At 43.0% G+C, this 23,109-nt stretch overlaps 2 protein-coding genes across 2 annotated transcripts in view; one reads left to right on the top strand and one right to left on the bottom strand.

Moving 5' to 3' along the window:
• The window catches only part of BFSP1 (beaded filament structural protein 1), a 51,629-nt gene extending 40,873 nt beyond the window's left edge, over window positions 1–10,756 (top strand). The window contains exons 6-8 of the mRNA XM_006116388.5: window positions 1,970–2,190; window positions 6,508–6,593; window positions 9,453–10,756. Of these exons, the coding sequence (XP_006116450.3) occupies window positions 1,970–2,190; window positions 6,508–6,593; window positions 9,453–10,366 (1,221 nt within the window). The 3' untranslated portion in view covers window positions 10,367–10,756. The remainder of the gene's footprint in view (window positions 1–1,969; window positions 2,191–6,507; window positions 6,594–9,452) is intronic.
• Window positions 10,757–18,416: 7,660 nt separating this feature from the next.
• PCSK2 (proprotein convertase subtilisin/kexin type 2) overlaps window positions 18,417–23,109 on the bottom strand; it is a 195,255-nt gene continuing 190,562 nt past the window's right edge. Inside the window, exon 12 of the mRNA XM_075925556.2 lies at window positions 18,417–22,100. Within this exon, the coding sequence (XP_075781671.1) occupies window positions 21,614–22,100 (487 nt within the window). The 3' untranslated portion in view covers window positions 18,417–21,613. The remainder of the gene's footprint in view (window positions 22,101–23,109) is intronic.

Raw genomic sequence — 23,109 nt, 5'->3', positions numbered from 1 at the left:
ACGCAGAGTAACATGTCTGAGCGAGTAGACCAAGCTGGGGCTACCACTGCTGGTGGGGGGGGGGCAATCCCCCTGCTGCTGGCACCGCCCCCTTTGCTCCAGTAGTCCCCCAGGGAAAGTGGTGGGACAGGGGCAGAGCAAGGGTGGGGAAGAGATGGAGCTTGGGGTAAAGGGAGGTTGTCCCAGACATTCCCCAGGTTTGGGGCGGTCATGTGGACCCTGGCCTCTTGTGTCACCCCTCACCTGTCAACCCTGACTACACCTTAGCCTGAGGGCACCCCCTTAGCTCTCTTTCTCCCACTTTTTACAGCTGGGGGGGAGATACATTTTGGTGAGGGGCAATACCACATTGTTCTGATTGATTGTCATCGAACTCCTTTGCATTCGAGCAACTTCCCCTGGTGACCCACATTCACCATAGGGAAATATAGTCACCCCCTACTAGAAGCTGTCTTAGAATTCATCCGCTGTAGTTTCATAGAGCACCTTTCATCTAAGGTGAGCTTTATAGTCAGTAATGATACAGGTAAGTATGATAGTCCCCAACTGTTGGCTGGAAAGCCTGAGGTAGACAGAGATTATAGGCCAGATTGTAGCTACCATTGAGCGGAACAGGTAGCTTTCTTCCCTCTGTGCTCTGGGCCACTCAGCAGCTTTGGTAATCCTTAGGCTTGTGCCCTTGGAGTGCCAGTTGCAGGGAGTATTTAGCAACTTTGTTGGTGCTACACCACCAGCTGGAGTGGGGACTGGGTGGGATGTGTGGCTAGAGCCAAGTTCCCGCAAAACCAGTGGTTGTGCAAGAAGAATGCTGGCTGGCCCTCCACAAAAAGATGAGAAGCAGTCATGAGCCTGCACTTCCCAGAGAAATTCAGGCTGCCTGGTCTTCCGTGGGCAGAAAGCTCTGACAATTGCTCTCTACACAGTGTATTGATGAGTCTTCTCACCTGCACATGCAGCATTGTAGTCTCTAAACCAACACTGAAATGCTGGGTGACTTCCCTGGAACCATACATAACATCTGCAATGGAGCCAGGAATCAAACCTAAACCTCATGTTACCACCACAGCCCCCAAATCAGCCTTCTCCGTCCGAATTTCAAACCCACTCCCCCGACACACAGACTCCCTGTAGTTTGCCAGGGACCAGATTTGTCATTGTAAAGCCCAGCATCTTACTTACTAAGGCTGTTGGTGTGGGCTATAATGGGTATATTTATAGAAAGGCCTTAGTTTATGTTTTCATTTATGGGACAGGATCATGGCACTGGGTGAGATCAACAGATGCATTTCTTAAATATGAATCAATAACTGAATGGAATGAAAATGCATTTTCAGAGCTTGTCCAAGACCTTCATCAAAATTATTTATCTGGCCCACTTAGATGTCCTCTGAGAGACATCTTCATAGTGAGAACTGATGGGCAGTCTTCTGACCTAAATACTTTTTCAAAGGAAAATGCAGATTTGTAGCAACCAAAATGGTTTGCAGGAAAGAGTCAGTTTCAACACAGCTCTCAAGTCCAACTATTTGTGTGGGAAAGTTTTGAAATTCAGTTAATTTAGACTTTCAAAAGTTTTTTTAAGAGATCAAAAGGTTTCAGCATGATCAAAACCAAACATTTTGATTTACCCAATGGGAATGTTGTTTCAGGTTATTGGTCCACGGGGAATTTTTGAGGTTGCAACTTTTCATCTCACTGCAGGATGGGAAAAGAACTGAAATCTCAAACTCTCCTGGGATGAAAAAGCCATCTCCCGCCATTTGTATTCATGACACCCAGCCAACCAGCCATGCATAGTATTGAAGTCAGCTTCCTCTTCAATAACAGTGCCAAAGGCTACTACTTACTGTCAGTCATTAGTCTGATGACTTAGAAAAGTGTGTCTCATTTAATGATGCCTCTTAAAATGTCTGTCAGTCCCCGTATGGGAAATGCTGTATATTATTGCTCTCCACTGTCTTTATTTCAGACCACCATGCTGGAACAAGCTATTAAGAGCACTCAAGAGAGTTATGATGATGAGGTTCAGCTCTACAACGAACAGATTGAAACCCTTAGGAAGGAGATAGAGGATGCCGAAAGGACCTTGGAGAAGTACACGAATGACTGCCACCAACTGGTGATATATCAACAGTCCTTGGAGAATGAGCTGGAGCGGTACAAACGTATCATTGAGAATGAAGACAACCGGTAGGTCGTCTTTCTGTGTGGTGGGTAGGGTGGACAATGTTCTAATTTGTGAAAACCAGACACTGAGTGAAGGAACCTCCCACCACCGCTTCTCCTCTTCCCCCCAGGGTCCTTACCTGGATCCACCTCTTTCTCTCAAGCCTCACCCCCCTCCTGCTCCTCTCTCTCCTGCCACCGAGGCTTGTTGCTCTCTCTATCACCATCCCCCTCCCAGCTGAACAGGTTTTATGGGTGGAGGGGTGACTAGGGCAGGATGAGGAAGGAAGAGCCTCACTCTAGGAGGCTGGGGTTGATTGGGCAAGGTGGGGAAGAGAGATACAAACCTTGGGATGGAGGTGTAAGAGGGGAAGGAAGAGCCTCACTCTAAGGGTGGGACAGTTGACTGGGGCAGGGCAGGGAGAGCTACACTCTGGGGTGGGGGGGCGTGACTGGGGAAGGGAGAGCTGCAGTCCAGGGATGGAAGAGTGAGTGGGGCAGGGCAGGCAGGGGAAGGAAAGCTTCAGTCCAGGAGGTGGTGTGGTGGGTGAATGTGGCAGGATGGAGGAGCCTCCAGTACCTCTCTCTACTGGAACAGTTGCTGAGTGCTCTACTGTTCCTCCAGACTCCTACAGCAGCTGCTGCTCTTTCCACTCCCTAGTGCAGAAGCTGGTTAATGCAGGTAACTGGACTTTTAGGGCATGCCTACACAGCAGGGCAAACGTCGAATTGAGCTACACAACTTCAGCTACGTCAATTGCGTAGCTGAAGTCGAAATAGCTTAACTCGGCTTTTGGCGCTGTCTACACAGCAGGAAGTCGAAGGAAGAACATTCTTCCCTTACACCTCATAAGTGAGGGTTACAGGAGTCAGAATTAGAAGTCCTCCAGCTCCACATTATTTCAAAATAATGGCTTGCTGTGTAAGTGTGCATTTTGTTATTTCAAAATAGCGTCATTTATTCCGAAATAACGCTTCAGTGTAGACATACCCTTAGGCTACGTCTACACTGGCATGATTTTCCGAAAATGCTTTTAACAGAAAAGTTTTCCGTTAAAAGCATTTTCAGAACAGAGCATCTAGATTGGCACGGACGCTTTTCCGCAAAAGCACTTTTTGCGGAAAAGCGTCCGTGGCCAATCTAGACGCGGTTTTCCGCAAAAAAGCCCCGGTCGCCATTTTCGTGATCGGGGCTTTTTTGCGGAAAACAGTACTGTGCTGTTTACACTGGCCCTCTTGCGCAAATGATTTGCACAAGAAGGCTTTTGCCCGAATGGGAGCAGCACAGTATTTCCTCAAGAACACTGACGATCTTACATGAGATCATCAGTGTTCTTGCGGAAATTCAAACGGCCAGTGTAGACAGCTGGCAAGTTTTTCCGCAAAATCAAATGATTTTGCGGAAAAACTTGCCAGTCTAGACACAGCCTTAGTGTCCTGTCTGCAGTGCTGACCAGATACTGCCAGGTTCCCTTTATGACTAGATATTCTGATCAAAACCCAGAAAACTTGCCATCTCTAATGGTGTTTCCCAGGGGATTGTGCAGGTGCCTAGTATTTGAAAATGGGGATTTGTTTAAGCCAACTAAAGCCTATGTGAACTCCTACTGGGTTCTCAAAGCAGTAACCTGAGTTCAGTCGTCCTCATTCAAAGTCCACTGAAACCAATGGGGAGAGGGAGCTCGTGGCCAGTGCGAAGAGAGTATGAAGTTCTCATTCAGCCTTTGAGTCTAATCACCATTTGGCTGTCCTCTTTTTGTTTCTGTACACAAATGCCAAGTGTAAACTATAAAGCATTTCTATGATTCTGTGACTGGCTGCCTCTGCAGAGCTGTAATAGCCACTTTTACATACTGGGGGCTACCTATTTAAAAATCTGCTGGAAGTTTGGGGCTAGATCCTGAGAAGAGAATCACCATTGTAGAGCTTAACTTTTAGGTGTCCTGCTGCCTAATGGAAACACAACCTGAGTCAGGTTCCTAGGTTCCCTATGCTCCCTGGGAATGATGATATGCTTCTGAATGCATTTTGCAAAATCCATGAGGGATAACTCAGTGGCTTGAGCATTAGCCTGCTAAACCCACGGTTGTGAGTTCAATTCTTAAGCAGGCCAGTCATTTAGGGATCTAGGCAAATCTGTCAGGGATGGTACCTGGTCCTGCTGTGAGGGCAGGGGAGTGGACATGATGACCTTTCAGGGTTCCTTCTTGTAGGTATATCTCCATATATTATTATTATATATCTACAATCCAATGGGATATTAATGTTCAACTAAACAGGATGTTTTAAATGATAGTTCACAGGGCATGCGTTGGATAAAACATCATAATCACATTATCATAGTGAATACGGGAGAGCTGGGATGCTAATCTGAGGTTCAACATGCCACACCTCCCTGCTAGACTCCAACCTCACCTGTGCGCACGCTCATTGGCCCAGTGCCCATTGAATTATTTATAAACTGTGGTCCAACTTCAGCAGGAAAGATTAAGAGACTTCTCTGGCAAAGTATCCCACATCTAGTAATTAGGATGCTCACTAAAGAGATAAGAAACTCAGCTTCACATCCAGATGAGAGGGGAATTGAATTTGGACTTTTTCCTATCCCACATGAGCACCTTAACCACTATACTACGGTGTTGGGGGGGGGGGGCAATCTAGAGCCAATGCCCCATTCCCTTCCCCCACCGCACAGCCATTTGGTATGGGTTAGATGTGCTCTGAGCATGCCTACCAGAACAGGGCTTTCAGGTTTGCTACATGGAACAACACCCAGTTGGAAGATCTTGCTGGAGCATAGGTATGAGATAGCGGCATAAATGCAGGCACTTGGGAGTTGTAGAGATTTCAATGCCCAGGGATGCTAGACACCTCCAGGATCAGATGGCAGCTAAGCAGATCTCATTGGTGTCTAAATGTAGGACTTAGGTGCCTAAGTCCATTTTTGGAACTAGCACTTGGCTCTAGCCACAGGCAAAGTATTTTTTTCCACTGAAGGTTCCTGTAACATCCCCCAGAGTGCAGTAGCCTGTGCCCATTCAGGCTGTTGCCTACACTGCTATATTAGTGAACAGCAAAGCCCTCCAGGCTCCATTCACTCAGCCTTCAGACGCACACTCAGCAGAGTACTCGAATGTTCTCTCCAGCCACTTATGAACTGGATACAGGCAGACACCAGCAAATCCCAACCAGCCTCAGCCTCACACCCCAGAAATGTGCATCTTACATTGTTCAAGGCCCAAGTGCATTACTTTGCCATTCTGTCAAAGGGTCGTGGATAGTCACCAGCCTTTGTAACCTGACCACTCCAGCTAAAAACACACTGGGTGAGATTAAACACGAGACAGATTTATTAACGACACAAAGAGAGAAGTTAAGTGATTTATAAACAGTCTAGGCATAGGAGTTCAGAATTATAAAAAAGAAATGAGATACAATTGCTATCTAATTCCTAAACTTTATCAAGCTAAGTCCAGTTTGAAGTAACAAGTTTTCTCTTACCATAAAACCTATAGCAGTCTGTGATAACAGGAAAGCTTTTCCCGTTAGGACCCCTACCTTTGTTCAAATGGTTCTTTTTCTTCCAACTGATCTTGTTGCCATCAGTGTAAGTTCAGGAAGAAAGGTGGGCTGGTTATGCCTCAGTCCCTGTTTTAGTGTCTCCTCGGGGTACTAGAAAGAGCCTTGCTCTGTCATGAGGGCTAGGCAGTCCCAAAGTGTTATATGCTTGCACAACTGACTCTCATATGCCTTGTAGATCTCTTGTTTACAACTTCCCCTGCTGGTAGATGGCCAGTGATGGTTGCTTTTCTCCCCTTACTTCATATGCCTTTGAGCTCCCACTGGTTCATTCAGAGCTGCAGATGATGTGCAAGTCAATACAATGCCTGGCTGGGAACACCAGAGGGAGCTTGTGTGAAGAAAAATGGGGAAAGACAAAAAGGTCAGATAGCAAGCGCTGTTGTGCTGAGTTAAGTCAGATAAAATCTCTAGTTTAATTTTATTGGCCACTTTCTTATTTGCAATGATCTGCATATGGTTTGAGACTGACAATTTCCCTCTGCATTATGAAATCATTCCCTGACACAATTAGGGCTGCTTTTTAAAACTATATGCTCTGTCCTACATTCTATATGGAAATATGGTGGGCCAGATCCTCCCTTGGTGTAAATCAGCCTTTGAAGACAGTGGAAGCATCGCTAAATTATACCAACAGGCCAATAGTACACAGCCTATGCGCTATATTGATTTAAATGGCATTTTAATATGAGGCATTTTAATTGTCCTACTTGTTCAAGGTATACTGGGGGAAATTGAACTCATGCAAGTTCTCTCTACCAGGTTAAATTCTGCCATAATCGGAACCCCAGTTGCACTCTTCACACAGAGCTACAGACCCTTCCAAACTACAACCTGGAGACGGCGAGGTAATTTCTGATATGTTTTTTCTATTTCAGCAAATACAAGCACATTTAGAACATTTGAATTTTAAACCATTTTCATTAGTCTTCAGCATGGGCCCCATTACTGGGGCCTAAATCAAAATCTATTGAAGACAATGGGAGACTCAGTTTACATTTGTAGGCTTTGACTCAGGCCCATAAAGGTTGGTTCCTTTGCTAGACTGATGGCATGACTTTCTGCAATAGAAGTCGCTTGCACCGAATAAATGAGATGCACAGAGAACTAAGGCCAGGTATACACCAAAAAGGGGAGGGGGGGTCAAATCAAGATACGCAACTCCAGCTATGTTAATTATATAGCTGGAGTCGACACACCTAGATTTGAGTTTTCCCACCATCCCCACAGTGGGAGGCCGACGGGGGCAAACATTCCTCTCAATTTCCTTTACTCTTTGCGGAAGCAGGAGTATCGGCTGCTGACAGGAATGCCCTCTGAGTTCGATTTAGCGAGTCTTAACTAGACCTGCTAAATCAAACTCTGGAAGATTGTTCACAGCAGCATCAATCTTATGTTTAGTGAAGCTATGGCCTAAAAGACCAGGCAGTCTAAAAAAACCTTGCAAAGTGGTCGCAGAGGCTACGTCTACACTGGCCCCTTTTCCGGAAGGGGCATGTTAATTTCAGCTATCGCAATAGGGAAATCCACGGGGGATTTAAATATCCCCCGCGGCATTTAAATAAAAATGTCCGCCGCTTTTTTCCGGCTTTTAGAAAAGCCGGAAAAGAGCGTCTACACTGGCCCCGATCCTCCGGAAAAAGCGCCCTTTTCCGGAGTATCTTATTCCTACTTTGCAAGGTTTTGAAGTAGGAATAAGATCCTCCGGAAAAGGGCGCTTTTTCCAGAGGATCGGGGCCAGTGTAGACGCTCTTTTCCGGCTTTTCTAAAAGCCGGAAAAAAGCGGCGGACATTTTTATTTAAATGCCGCGGGGGATATTTAAATCCCCCGCGGATTTCCCTATTGCGATAGCTGAAATTAACATGCCCCTTCCGGAAAAGGGGCCAGTGTAGACGTAGCCAGAGGGTTTAGGTTATATACCAAGTCTGAACAGCCTTCTGTCATCACAAAACAAAACAGGAACACTTGGGTAGCTCTGCAAATAGGAAGAGGTTATTTAGTCTTGTTTATCTGCCATGACGCAGTTTGTGCTGAATAGAGTCACTTTCAGAATTGTATGATTGCTCTCCGGAACTGTATGATTAATATATTTAGAGTTATGGTGTTCGTAAGAGTAGGAAGGCAAATTGAAGGCAAACGTCCAGGGCAAAAATAGAAAGAAGTTTGTAAACAATGAGGATGGATAGTTTGATAGCTAGATACTTTACATGCCAAGTTAAAAGATATCTCAGAAGAATAGATGGTTAATTGGATGTTTCATTTAAAACAAGGCAAGTTAAAAATGAAGCTAAACTGATATGTACTCAAATTTGTATAGACTAAATGGGGCGTTTTCCCTAGCGTTTTTCCCAATAAAGTAGGCTTAAATTGTTTGTTAGTGAATAAATTAGCTACTAATACATGAAGACTAGATCCTTAAGTGGTGTGCACATATGTATCTACGTGGACGTCAATGAAGCTTTGCTCAATACAGCTGGCTATTCCATCTAACTATACTTCTGATCATTATCTACAGGATAGATTGTAATATGCTTAGGGGAAAAAACTATCTTCATTATATTGAACAAGGAAAAGCTGCCTGATGTACTTCTGTCCACATACTTCTGAATTACTGTAACCGGGTGTGCTCACCGCCATAGGTGCCTCCTGCTGGTCGCTTGGAAATTAGCTCATTCAGCTGGAGTGCCCCTTTCAGCTGGGCTGTGTCTAGACTGGCAAGTTTTTCCGCAAAATCATCTGCTTTTGCGGAAAAATTGCCAGCTGTCTACACTGGCCGCTTGAATTTCCGCAAAAGCACTGACGATCTCATGTAAGATTGTCAGTGCTTTTGCAGAAATACTATGCTGCTCCCGTTCGGGCAAAAGTCTTTTTCTGAAAAACTTTAGCACAAAAGGGCCAGTGTGGACAACAGAGATTTGTTTTCCGCAAAAAAGCCCCGATCGCAAAAATGGCGATTGGGGCTTTTTTGCGGAAAAGTGTGTCTAGATTGGCCATGGACGCTTTTCCGCAAAAAAAAAAATGCTTTTGCGGAAAAGCATCCTGCCAATCTAGACGCGCTTTTCTGAAAACGTTTTTAACGGAAAACTTTTCCGTTAAAAGCATTTCCGGAAAATCATGCCAGTGTAGACGTAGCTGTGGTGTCTCACCCACAGTTACCTTTTTCCCCTCCATGTACCCCCACAATCTGGGGTCATCCCCCTTTGGGGAAAGGGAATGTTTTTGAACAGGCAGGTATATTTCCCCATCACATTTGGGAGGCATTTCTGTAGCCGGAAAGCCTAGGAATCCTGTGAAGCAGCCACAAGAGCTACTTCCATGTTGATATGGCTCCAAAGGGCTTAATCCTGCTACTGATCCAAGATAGTGGTGTTGCACACGATATGGAAGAGCAGCAGCAAGATCTAAATGCACCTTCAGATTGCTGGTATAGTCTTCATAATTTAAAGATACTGATTTTGTGCATCCAGTTTTGTGCACATTCAAAAGTTAATTAGTACATGTTTCAGATATGAAAGGGGTATTTGTACTGACTCATAATATCCATTTTCATAAATAAAATGAGTATTTGCCCACCTTTTTAGTTCCATTCTGCTCTGCACAGACTGCACTGATAATGAGCCTCTTTGTTTGCAGATGGACTGCTAAGCTGTTTTGGGCAACTCCTTTCAATGCTGTTTGCTGTTGCCTTTGTTTTGATTTTCTTTAGATATCACACTGGTTATGCAAGAGATTGCAACTGCAAAACCAAGACAAAAAGGTCTGGCAAAGAAAATTTCTCGGAGAAAGGAGATCACTTCGAAAGACATAGCAGATGGGTTTTCACCCGAAAATATGTATGAAAGAACTCTGGAAGGCTTTGATCAGGATCAGCTACAATTTAAACACGAAAGCACAGTAATACGTGAACCTCAGCAGGCAGGATTAGAACTAGTTGAGCAAGAAACAGTCCCAGAGGATGTGCCTGATGGAGCTCAGATAAGTAAAGCTTTTGATGAATTGTGTAACACGGTGAGAGAGAGAATGAGATGCTACACGAGACCCGAGCCTAAGACTGACTTGTCTGCCAAAGGGCGCTATGTACTTGTCACTGGGGAAGCAAGTTATGACCACCCTTGCTTCTATTCTTCCTCCATCCCAGCTGGAGGTGGGATCATTGTTTCCACTAGCAATGGAAAGCTACCCAACGGCGGGGAAGTGGAGCCAATTCCAGAACTGCCAGAACCCTCTGAACCATCACCAAATGAGGAAGAAGTCCATAAAATGCAGCCTGAGATTGAAGAGGGAGAAGAACAGGGCAGAAAGTCAGAAGAAAAAGCTGAAGAGCTTGCAGAGCAGCCACACATCTCTGGCCCTGCGGCAGTACCTCCAGCTGATGTAGGCAGCCCTTCTGAGCCAGACGTATTTAAAAAGGCAGAGTATGACAGAGAAGACCAACGAGAAGGCCCGACATTCATAGAACCAAGCTTACCCAGTTCCATGAGCTATGAGAAAGTGGAACTGGTGGAATCCATTGAGAAATTTTCAGATGACAGAATTCAGACTTACGAAGAGACAGCTCTGATTGTGGAGACAACAATTGAGAAGACAAGCAAGAAGAAGCTAGGAGACAAAGGCTCTTAAGTTACATCATTTGATAAGCAACTTGTCCGGCACACTTATTAAATGATGTAATTATTTTCCCCCTTGCCCAGTGCTAACATAGTGAAACTTTTGCTGTTTGATATAAAACATTGATACAGAAATGGCCATTCTGTCTGGGTGTAGGTTCACCTTTAATGTAATAATCACTAAAATTTCCTTGGGCAACTAGCAGCAGGTTCATTTATGCAACACTTCTTGTAGAAAGTAATTACTAAAACATATCCCTGTCTAAGCCACACCAAAGTAATATGTGACCACTACAAATTGACCCCTCCTAGTATATATTCCTCTAATGATGCTTTAGTTGCCATTAGTTTCCAATTTCTCAGACAGCTGCAAATGTTAGCTTGTGACATCTGGTTCATTGAATAAAAGCTTTGCATCCTAAAAATCAGTCACAGTGGGTGTGTGTTACTGTTAACATTAAACAGCAGCATTAGCAAAGCTATGATTAACTGATTAACAAACTGATTGACATGTTGTTGTCAAGGTCAAAGACAAAGCACTTTAGTTTTACAACTAGCCTTTGTTTGTACATATGATAGCAGAACATAGCAGTCATTTATTTTTAAGTATGTTGCCAAAAGAAAATTTGGCTGAATTTGTCATTAATAACTTACTACATATTATCCAGGCTGCTCATAATAAAATATGTAGTGATATCAAAAGAAACAAAAAGGGACAACTTTAAAAAAGAATGTATTAAAAGTCTTAATTCAGCCTTTGCACACACACAAACTTCCCATTGACTTCAAGGGGAGCAGAATTTCACTAGAGTATTCATTTGATTGTGTTTATAGTTAAGCAACTTGCATCTGATTTTTATGCCTAAACGTCTGCTGTTGTCTGGGGTTTTTTTATAGCTTCCATGAACGCTATTTAAAATTATGCCCATGGCAAAAATCCTATATTACTGAAGTACAGTGCACACTGGGATCTCTTCAGAGGCTTGCAGACACTTCAAAGATTGTTGGTTTGGGACACTATCTGTGCAAATTTAATTTTTTTCCCTTAAAATTAATTGCATTTTAGTGATCCAGAGTTTGAAACGTTCTATGTGAGTCTGCAAAATCTTACTTATGTGAGCAGTCTCATTAAACTCAATGGGCTTGCTCAAGCACATAGGGAGTGAAGAATTGTGGGACTGTATCTTGTTTTTGACACACAAGAGCAAATATGGTTATTACACAGCTTGTCAACAATTGGAATTTCTGTCCTGGGGGAAATGCTGATGTTTTCTCCTCCCCCCACCCCTTGAATTGGACAGATAAGCCAAAATATGGAAATTTTTCACACCAGGGAACATGCCACATGTTTTTTATTCTGAAATGTCAAAACACTATTTCAGTTCAGTTGGATGTTCGCCTGCATCTACTTGAGCTGCCTCATTTGAGGGGTAGCTTGAGTGTCTCATGTCTCCCATTCTCCTCTACGGGCCTGGTTGGACTATAGTCTTTGGACTCCCGTGATGCACAGCAAGAATTCAGACAGAAGGGAGACCATTGTACATCATGGGAAATGTAGTCCCTACATTTGCCATAAAAACTGATGACAGCATGATGCTCCTGATGAATTTTTTTTTCCATGGTGAACTTTTGATCTGTAGAAAACATTCATTTTCATAAAAAATTAATAGAAAATTCCCAACCAACTCAAATAATTACCCAGAACTACAAATGTAACATGAAATGTAAATGCTGCTTCCATATGTGTATTGCTTTCCTAGTATTTTTTTTTCACATCTACATTAGCCAAATCCTGTTACATTTATTCATGTGAGACGTCCCAGCAATTTCAGTGTCTATAACCATAAGCAAAATGCAGGACACTGTAGCACTTTAAAGACTAACAAGATGGTTTATTAGATGATGAGCTTTCGTGGGCCAGACCCACTTGCGGGCTTTCTTGCGCAAGAAATTCACGTTGCCTGTCTACACTGGCCTCTTGTGCAAGAACAGTTGTGCAAAGGGGCTTATTCCTGAGTGGGAGCATCATAGTTCTTGCGCAAGAAGCACTGATTTAAAACATTAGAAAGTCAGTGTTCTTGCGCAAGAACTCTCCTCCAGTGTAGACAGGCAGCATGTTTTTGCGCAAAAGCGGATGCTTTTGAGCAAAATCATGCCAATGTAGACACAGCCATAGGCTTTGACTACACTGAAGGATTTTTGAGCAAGCAGCTTTTTGTGGAAGAGCTCTTCCGTAAAAACTTCTTGCTCAAAAGTGTGTCCACACCACAAAAGTACATTGCAAAAGTGATGTGCTTTTTGTGCAAGAGAGCATCCATACTTCATGGACACTCTTGCACAAGAAAGTTCTAATGGCCATAAGAGCACCTGTGCTTTTTGTGATAGGCTCTTTTTGTGCAAAAAAACCCCTGTTGAACGTCCACACACACCTTGTGCAAAAAGGAGTTATTCCTTGTGGGGAGAGGAATAACTCTACTGGGAAAAGCTCTCTGTCCTGTCGATTTACTGTTCGGTTTTTTTGCTCAAAAACGCACTTGAGGTGTGGATGTGCTGTGGGTTTTTTGCACAAAAACCCTGTAGCATAGACATAGCCCGAGGGTATAGCGACACAGCAGGGGTAAACTCAAAATAAGCTATGCCACTTGAGCTCCGCTAATTGTGTAGCTTAAGTCGAAATAGCTTGTTTCACTTTTGGATGTGTCTACACAGCAGTTATTTCGAAATAGAGCATGCTTCCCCCAACTTCCCTTACTTCCCATACAATGAGGCTTACAGAAGTCGGAGTAAGAAGCCCATAAGTTCAAATTTATTTCAAAATAACAGGCTTGTTGTGTAGACACTCAGTACATTATAACATCAGTTATTCTGAAATAATGCTGCTGTGTAGACATAGCTCAGGGGACGCAAATCAAACTCGTCCCCTTAGTCTCTTCTGCCTACTATAGTCTCCAGGCCAAGAAGAACCATCAGTACACTTTTTCCTTGGGTGGGGCTTGATGATGCATTTTACTACCTAATCTACATTCAGTCTGTGCTTTTTATAAATTGGCATTTTTTTTAAACAGTAAAGCTCACATTCATATCATGTGATGATACTGATAAATTAATTGAAGCCTGAACAGTTAAAAAAATATAGTTCTAGACTAAGCAGCCAAGAAGATGACTAATCACATTTTATGTAAATCAATCTTAGTGCAGCATAATTGCTTCTTTAGGCCATTACCAATGAGGACTGGTTTGTGGGTGTCAAGCCTGCATTCACAAATACTGCATTCATTTAAATAACTTTTTTGCTATTGTCTTATTGTAGTGCTATGGCAGTGTATGTTATACATGCCTTTTTCCAAAGCGAGTTGTTACTTATACCTTATTATAGACAAGGCTCTCTAAATTTATACAGGGAGCTGGATTCTAGTTACCGTATAAAAAAGAAGTGTGGCTGCCTGGATAAATGAGTCCAGCTGAGTACAATACGTGCTAATGAGACCATATTTTTGCCTCAATATGAGTGAAAAGCTACTGATTGCAGAGGTCCAAGAAAAAAGCCTATCCCTCAAAATATGGCTGAAAGTGGCTTTAAATGGTGCACAAGGCTTTTGGTGTCACAGGGGTGACATTCACATGATGACTAAACTACATTTGGCTTTGTGGTCATTAAAAAAATCCCAAGTGAAATAAGTTCTATGTCCCATGTTGTCAGAAAGCAGCATGTGGTACTTATACTGAAAGTAATGCACTTTGGTGCTAGATAAAGAGTCAAGCCTGTGAGGTGCTGAGCTCCCTCAACTCCTGCTGGCATTAACGGAAGATGGATATTTGTTATTTCTTACGAGTCTGGAAGTGATATTAAAACATAGGAATTAAGCCAGTGTCTTTTATGAGGAGACCTGTGTTTTACTCTCTGGCGGTATGGCTACACTGCACGCTTATTTCAGCGTAAGCTGTTTCAAATGTCAAAATAGCTTATTTCAAAATACCGCATCTACACAGCACATGCCAGTCGATATAGCACTGAGCTCTTTTTTTTGAAATTGAGTGTCCACACTCATTGAACGCTGAATTGCATTTACGGCCACCCGGAAGCACTTCAGGAAGGACAGCAGGACAGCACTCTCATCCTGTAGCTGCTGCCTGAGGTGTGTTCTTAAAGGGATCCTCCCTCCACCCCGGAAAGTTGTGTCTCAGGCGCCTAGCTTTTGCCTACCTCCTTGAGGGACAGCAAACCTTTTCTCTGTGTGCTCTAATTGCCCTTGCAGACACCACAGCACTCCAGACATGGAACCAGGCCTGCCTTCGAACAGTCGACGGCTCTTACGTCTCATGCTGCACCTCCTGCTGCAGTTTCTGCAGGCTGCCCTCATGGCTCTGCAGGAACAGGACCCCCCAGCTCATCGGGGGGGCACCTCCTCTCCTGTCTCCTCATGTTGCTCATGCAGCATGATCCCTCCCCTGCACACCATGCACCACCGTGTCTAGCGCCTGGACACCAGTTCCGACTGGTGGGGCTGGATCACCATGGAGTGGTGGGCTGACCAGCAGTGGCACCAGAATTTCTGCATGTGGAAGTATGCAAGTGATTCGCCCCTATCCTCACATGATAGGACACCCACCTGTGACCCACCATCCCCCTCCAGAAGTGGGTTGCTGTCACCTTCTGGAAGCGCACTAGGCCAGACAGCTACTGATCTGTGGGAACCAGTTCAACATGGGGAGAGCGACTGTTGGGGCCGTGCTCATGCAGGTATGATGCTCTTGTGCTATTGTCCCAGAAGGGTGGGGGATTACTGGAATGGGGTTCCCTAGGGAAGTGCAGGGGAGTGGTGGACGCGCCCTCCCCTGGAAGGTTTTTCAGTCCCACTCTCATAAAGCCTGTTAGGGGATTGGGTCAAGCTGGTGGTTGTTCCTGGTGTTGAGCTCGAGGCTCTCCCAAGGTCCCTGGCAACCCTGTGATTCTGTGTGTGTCTCCTTCTACAGGTGGTGCAGGCCATCAACACCATCTTGCAACACCATCAGGGTCGGGGATGTGGACATGGCAATCTGTATTGTAGGGACTGCAGCCTACCCTCTGCTCCCCCGGCTTCTGAAGCCCTACACTAGACTCCATCAAGGAATGTTTTAACACGAGGCTTAGCAAAGCCCATAGGTGGAGGGCGCCTTCAGCCATCTGAAAGGGAGGTTCCATTGTCTCCTTACCTTCCTGGACCTCGTCGAGCAGAACATCCCCCAAGTGGTGGTGGCCTGTTGTGTCCTGCACAATATTTGTGAAAACAAGGGGGAGACATTCCTGCCAGGTTGGGGGGAGGTGGGGCAGAGGCCGATGGGCTTGGCAGGGCTTTTGAGAAGCTGCACGTAGCTGCTATCCAGCACGCCCATCGGGGGCTGTGCAAATCCGAGAGGCCCTGAGGGAGAGTTTCACACAAGGATCCCAGTGACACATCCATGGGCCTCCCCTACAAGAAGCCTGTGCATTGCTTCTCTTAGCCTTTCCTCCCACACTCCTCCCTTCCCCTACCCCTTTCTCTCGCCTCCCCTGCAAAAACATTAAACCACACTTTTTGTTTTTGAACAATAAACTCAATTTTTCATTTGTGGGGTATCTCCTCTCCGAGCCTTGGGTGACATCCTGGGAGGGTGATGCCGGCTCCAAGGCCAGGATAACCTCCTGGCTGGCGAGCATCGTTTCCACACTAACCTTGTCGTCCTCCTCCTGTATCTCCTCCTCCTAGCCCCGACCACACCTGGGTGGCTGATGATGGACGGCTCCACGAAAAGGGGGGGACTGGGACTGACCTCCCCTCCAAGGATGCTTGTACTAGGGGTAGGTCCGGGGTGCCATGCCGAGCGGGAACTGTGCTCCCTGGCCTGTGTGTAGCCCTGCCTCAGTTCTTTGACTTTCATGTGCACCTGCTCCTGGGTGCACTTGTGGCCCAGGCTTCCGGCCATCCACATTCCTGTGTCTGGTGCCGAGTTCCTGCAGGTTTGCTTCACCCCAGATCTCAACGAGATTCAGGAACTCCGCAGCAGACCAGAATGGTGCCCTTCTCTTTCAGCCACAAGCAGGGGCGTGAGGACTGCCTGGGGCAGTGCTGGCAGCTGTGTGTGGGGGGGGGGAGAGGAATGTGGGGGGGCTCAGCTGGAGCAGTGGGCTCAGCCATGGCAGCAGGGTCCTGCCATACTGCACGATGTGAGCAGAGCCTGCTTCGTGCCACAAGCCCTTTCCCTTCTGCGTGCAGCTTTAAGAGCTGCATGGAAAGAAGAACTACAGAGTTCTGATCTGTGTGGACAGAATGGTCACCAGGACAGTTGTGAGATTTCCTGGAGGCCTCTTATTTTGAAATAACTTCAGCTGCCTCATCTACGCATGCCCTATTTTGGAATAGGCATTATTCCTCATAAAATGAGGGTTATGGAATTCAAATTAAGAAGCTCATTATTTTGAAATAACACTACCGTGTAGACGTACCCCAAGGCTGCGTCTCGACTGGCAAGTTTTTCCGTAAAAGCGGCCGCTTTTGTGCAAAAACGTGCCAGTTGTCTACACTGGCTGCTTGATTTTGCACAAAAGCACTGACATTCTACTGTCCGAAATCAGTGCTTCTTGCGCAAATGTTTTGACGTTCTCTTTCGGGCAAAAGCCCTTTTCCAGAAATGTTTTTGCGCAAGAGGTCCAGTGTAGACAGCTGAAAACTGTTTTGCACAAAAAAGCCCCAATGGCAAAAATGGTGATCGGGACTTTCTTGCGCAAAACCGCGTCTAGATTGGCCCGGACGCTTTTCCACAAAAAGTGCTTTTGCGGAAAATTGTCCGTGCCAATCTAGATGCTCTAGATACCAATCATGCCAGTCTAGACATAGCCCAAATGTATTATCTTTACCCTGACTTCCACAACAATGGAAATTGAGTAAATGGATTTTCTGGAATCATTTTCTGAGATCATTCAGTCATATTGGGCGACTACATACCTAGGTTTCTAACAACACCCGTGTCCTGTTTCATAGGAATAAAAGGGGAAACCAGGCAAACCCCCAGAAAAGACAAACATTTCTTATGCTTCAGGGTTTGGAACAGCTGCTATATGAGGAAAGATTAAAAAGACTTTTCAGCTTAGAAAAGAGGTGACTGAGGGGCGAATATGATAGAGGCCTTTAAAATCATCACTGGTGAGGAGAAAATAAATAAGGAAAAGTTATTTACTGGTCCCATAACACAAGAGCTAGGAGGTCACCAAGTAAAATTAATAGCAAGTTTAAAACAAATGAAGAATTTTTTCATGCAACGGCACAGTCAACCTGTGGAACTCCTTGCCAGAGGCTGTTGTGAAGACTAGGACTTTAACGGGATTCAAAAAAGAACTGATAAATTCATAGAGAATAAGTCTATCAATGGCTATGAGGCAGGCTGGGTAGGACTGATGTCCCTAGTCTCTGTTTGTCAGAAGCTGGGAATGGGTGACGGGAGCTGGATCACTTGATGATTACCTGTTCTGTTCATTGCCTCTCGGGCACCGGGCATTGGCCACTGTCAGAGGACAGGATACTGAGCTAGATGGACTTTTGGGACTCGGTTTGGCCATTCTTATGGATCAAAATGTGCATTTGAGGGATTTTTTTTAATGTTGAAGTGTTTTTCAAACAAAACTCCCATTCCAGTCTCTGTTCTGGATTCTGAAAAGCTGAACATTGCGTCCACTTTCAATAAAGCTGCATCTAATGAAGGCTGATTGTTCACAGGAAAGCAGGTGCTTAACTTTAACCTTTTAATAACCCTTGACTTGAATGGGACTCAAGTGCATGCTTGCCTTTGATCATGTGCTTAAGTTCTTTCCCGAATTAGTGCCTCAATCCACAGTGGTCCATTGTATAATACTTCTAGCAGCTAAAACAGCTTTAGTTTTACAGCCTTTATGCTGGTAGCCTTTTCTTTGATGAAGATATTTATCTCTTATGTATCAAACATACCTGAGAGGTGATTTACCCTATCAGGCCTTTATGAAGTGGTTTCACTGAACACAAGTCACCTCCCCCATGACTTCTGATAGGCAATGATGATAGGACCTGCCAGTTTACAACATCTCTTTATTTTACTCAGATTATAAAACATCATCACAGGGCTTTATATATTTTAACAACATTCACCTGTTTTAAATCAAGAACTGTGATAGTTCCCCTCTGTTATAAATGCTAATAAATTAACTTTATTTTTGCATCAGCAATACCATAAAAACTTATTCTAATTGGACTTTTTTCTGTGCTTATCCTGATGCAAAAATTCTGAAGAGTCTGAAGTCTAGCTATATATATATATATAGTATATACACGTGTTTTATATATACGTATATCAAAACTCATCATTTCTGTTAATCACCCCTTACAGTCATCTTGCACTTAATAAGTTAAATCAACATTATGAAAATATGACCACCCATTTAGTTATTTTGCTGCTATATAAGACATTTAATGTTCAAACAGAGATTGCAAAATTACATGGATGCAATAGGAATTAACGTACACTTCCATTTCAAATTGCCACATTTCTTAAGCCAAGAACTTTTCATGTATTTTAGAATTCTCTTCAATAAGTTTAAATGATTTGTTTCTTTAGTAAATACATACACATAAATATAGTGCATGAGTGTATATGTATTTATTATTTTCAATAATATATGTAATATATATTATGCATATTTGCATATATATATTACATACTCTATATATAGTCTATATATCACATTTGTTTGTGTGTTATCAAATGCATATGTAAACATAATAGGGGCAAATTCTTCCCTCAGATATACACGTGCAACTCCCATTAATTACTGGGAATCACAGGCCCAATTCACAACCCACTGAAGACAATGGGCATCTTCACAGTTCCAAAGACACCCACATTCTAGTTTAAACACTGGCTTATTGCCTACATGCATGTATCTGAGGCCATGCTGTTCTTTGGGTTATTTTAGGGGCACCAGATAAAATATATTTGATACTTTCCATCTATTTGAACAAATATACAAAAGCATGCTTTTAAAAGTCACTTTTATAGGTGGTTTTTTAAAACTAAAAGCCTGAGGGCCTGTTTCACCTCTCACTTACACCTAAATATAACTTATCTGTACTGAAGTAACTCCTTAGTTAGATCAGTGTAAGGGAAAGGAGAGCCTATGAATACTTACATGCTTAACTTGACTTATAATACAGGTTGAACTTCTCTAGTCCGGGGCGCTGTGGTCCAGCATTATTTTAGTTAGCCGGCTCTCCACTTATCATGGTCCCATGAATTTTGTTTACAGTCACCAGTCCTGGTTCTTGGTGTTCTGGGCTGTTATTTAGCTCTAATTTATTCCTAAATGTCATCTAAGAGCCCAGTTAGCAGTGGAAGTATTTGTAATGCTTCCAGACAATATTGACCTCTCATGGTCCAGCAAATTTTCTGGCTCAGCAGCAGGTCAGGTCCTAAAGGTACCAGACTAGAGAGGTTCAGCACATAATTTAAAGATAGTTTAAGCAGATAATTTGGCATTTGAAAGGAAAAGAAAAAATCCTGTTATAGAAAGTTAAAAGACAAATATTAACTTGAAATAATAGACTAAATATACATTCTGGGGGGAAACTATGCATTTCAAAACCTGTTGGAGAGATTTTTAATGATCGGATAAATATGTATTCATTTTAATTTTAGTTTGCAACTGATTACCCCAAATAGCTCTTGATAACACACATTTTAGATGTATATTCTGCATATTAAAAATAGAAAATAATCAAATTCTGAATCTAGTTACTGTCAGCATTCTAGGCCTTAGTCCTGCAAATAATTATGCACATGACTATAGGATGGCAGAGTTCTGCTGAAGCCAGTGTAATTACTCATGTACTTAAAGTTAAGCAAGTACGTAAGTGTTTGCAGGATTGGTCCCATAGTCCCTATCCTAGGTCCCAGTCCTGCAAACACTTGTGGCTGTTGTGTTTGACACAGTGTGTAATCTCTATTGAAGTCAATGGCAGTAGACGGATCAGGCTCTGAGAGATTTAATTTACTCCTTTGGACCAGATCCTGAGCACATTCATATGTGTAAGAGATAGCAGGACTAGGTCCTTTAAATAGCAACAGTGATTTCTGGGCTAATTTCCCCAAATTTATTATTCTTTATTGCTAGTCAAAACTACCTTTGCATTGTGCACATATCGTAAAACAATCTAAGCAGCCTTTCTTCTTAAATAAATGGGTACATCTCAAAAGTGATCTAATCTCTATTTTTAAAATATAAAGAAATTTGAATTAAAAATGGCTTTTGGACTCAACGTTCATATGCCAAGTTTTGCCCATAACACATTACTAACACCAGAATGTAAGGGTCTGTAGCGGGAATGCTGACACAGCGTTACCTTACGCTGTTATAATACATTTCTGTATAAAGGAGAGCAGATGCACATGGCAAAAGGGTAGCTCACCAATTGAAATGTTGTTCCCAATGTGCAGATTTGGCAAAAATCGGTTTTGAATTATCACATTTTTTTAAAAAATAGTTGTGCTTTTAGAACATTTGGACCCTGTTTCACAATGCATGTCCTTTATCAGACATTTTGAACATCATTGTGTCTCACTTATTACATACACGTGAATCATCTCTAAGTCAAAAATATGTTTCTGTGTGAAAGAAACTGCAAAAGGCATTGATTTCTGAGAGGAGGTTGACTTCTTTCTTAATCTCTGGATTCTTTTTTCCATTTAGGGTCTATTTCTATTCCTACTGAAGCCAGTGAGAAAACTCTCAGTGAATTCAATGTCACAGAATCAGGCTATTAGTCATTCAAAGGCATCTCCAGCCAACTTGATACTGATAACATCTCTATCATGAAAGCTGACCAAATGGGTCCATTACTACTAAATGCCTGTTTTAAAAAGTACTCCCTCTTTGATTTTTAAGTACAAACAACATTTACCACAAAAATATGAAGGGAAAAGCCATCACGGTTTTGTTTGCAAGTTATTACCTATTTGTATGACACAAAATCATTTACAGTCACAAACTGTACAGAGTAGTTGATAGGGGACAGCGTATTTGTGGCTTAGAGTAAAAAAAGATTGCTTCAGTTGTAATTAAAATAATCATTGACAGGATATAAGAGTTTAAAATCAATAGCATATGATAATCTGGCTACGGAGACACTCATTGCAATATGTCTAACACAGAGGTTTGGATAGTAGAAAGGTGAGTAGAAGGATCTAGGAAAGGAAAGAGATGAACATGCAGAGACCAATGCTAGTTCTTGCTCAGTATACTCTTCAGGCTTCTCTCTACTGCTTCATCTAATTCTTCTTCAAGCTCTTCCTTCTTGGACATAGCCAGTTTGGACTGGTAATCTCTTACTATTTGGTCTATATAGGGTGCGCTTTGTGTCCCATGTAGCATCAGTGTCCATTCCTTCAGTACTCCTTTCTGTGGCACGCTCCCAACAAACCCAATTTCCAGAATCCAAGTGCCTCTAGGGTCTTCTCCCCAAGTGTGTGTTGTCATGAAAGGCCATTTGTCAAAACCCACCTTGGAGTCATCATCTCTTGGCCGCCGGCTCAGTAAAATGGATTTAGTCCCCATCGGTGATGTCATGTTGATGTTGAGGTCCCCTCGCCTAGTAGAGTTCACTGTTATAACTGCTTGCACATGTTCCAGGTAGCGGACAAAATTTTCTTTCCCCTCACAAGCATCGGTTGTGAGTGACAGAACAAGCTTGCCACTTGATGGTATTTTTCTGAGGGTTAAATAACAATAAAAGAGGTTAAAATGAGATATACATGGTAATTTATTTTTTATTAAACATCCACGTGTATTTATACAAACACAAAAATATTGTAATAAAATTTGAATTGTAAGAATGAGAACTGTCATCTGTTCATCCCAGAGCCTCCTGATATAAAATGATGTAACCATTTCCACATTAATTCAAAGCAATGTATTGAACGGAAATGCAAAATTCAAATCTAGATCAATAGGAGTCAAACGTCATACTATACTCAATATTTAAACGTGCACACACAAACACAACCATTTTGCTACATTCTCCAAATGTCAAATCCTTTATAACGCCAGTCTTATGTAGACAAAGTTCCAGTGAATTCAACCACATTTGCCTCGATAAGGTAGAAGTAAAAATTAGGGACAACATTTATGGCCAGCCTCTGCTTGAATGTTATTTACACATCTTGGGTTTCACATTTTAACCTGTAATTACACTCTTTGTGCTTGTGTGAGCAAAACAATTATTCCCCAGTTGCCATCCCAAAAGGGATAGGAAAGAGGCAAAGCTGTGACTCATCCTTTCGGACACTAGCCAATGGCAGCTGGTAGCAGTGAGTTCACGCCCCTTGTGTCCCTGAGAACTCTGGAAGAAACTGTATGTCCCAGAGCAACAGTGCCACTGAGGAGTCATGTTGGTACAGTGTCACTCCACACTGCCAGTAGCACATGCCTATTAGCATTCTTGGATCCTGAAAAATTACCTCAAGAATTGCCTCACACATCAAAATAACTACAAAGCCGGTGTAAAAGTCTGTGAATGCTTTTAGCAGCAACATGCTGTAAATAGCCCAACATGTTAATATTTAAACAATATAGGAATTACTTCAGTCATTAAAAAAACTCTTTTGGTGTAATGAGCAAACTGCATTTGCTGTTTTACCTTCCCAAAAATTCTTCTGCATGTCTAATGTTCATGCCCCCCACATAATGCAACTGGTCATAATTTATAGTGTTGCATGTGC

This window comes from Pelodiscus sinensis, chromosome 3 (assembly GCF_052426305.1).
Source record: "Pelodiscus sinensis isolate ZL-2025 chromosome 3, ASM5242630v1, whole genome shotgun sequence".
In the NCBI taxonomy this organism is placed as follows: Eukaryota; Metazoa; Chordata; order Testudines; family Trionychidae; genus Pelodiscus; species Pelodiscus sinensis.
The sequence above is the reverse complement of the archived record's forward strand: the minus strand, read 5'-3'. Positions and strand labels throughout refer to the sequence as shown.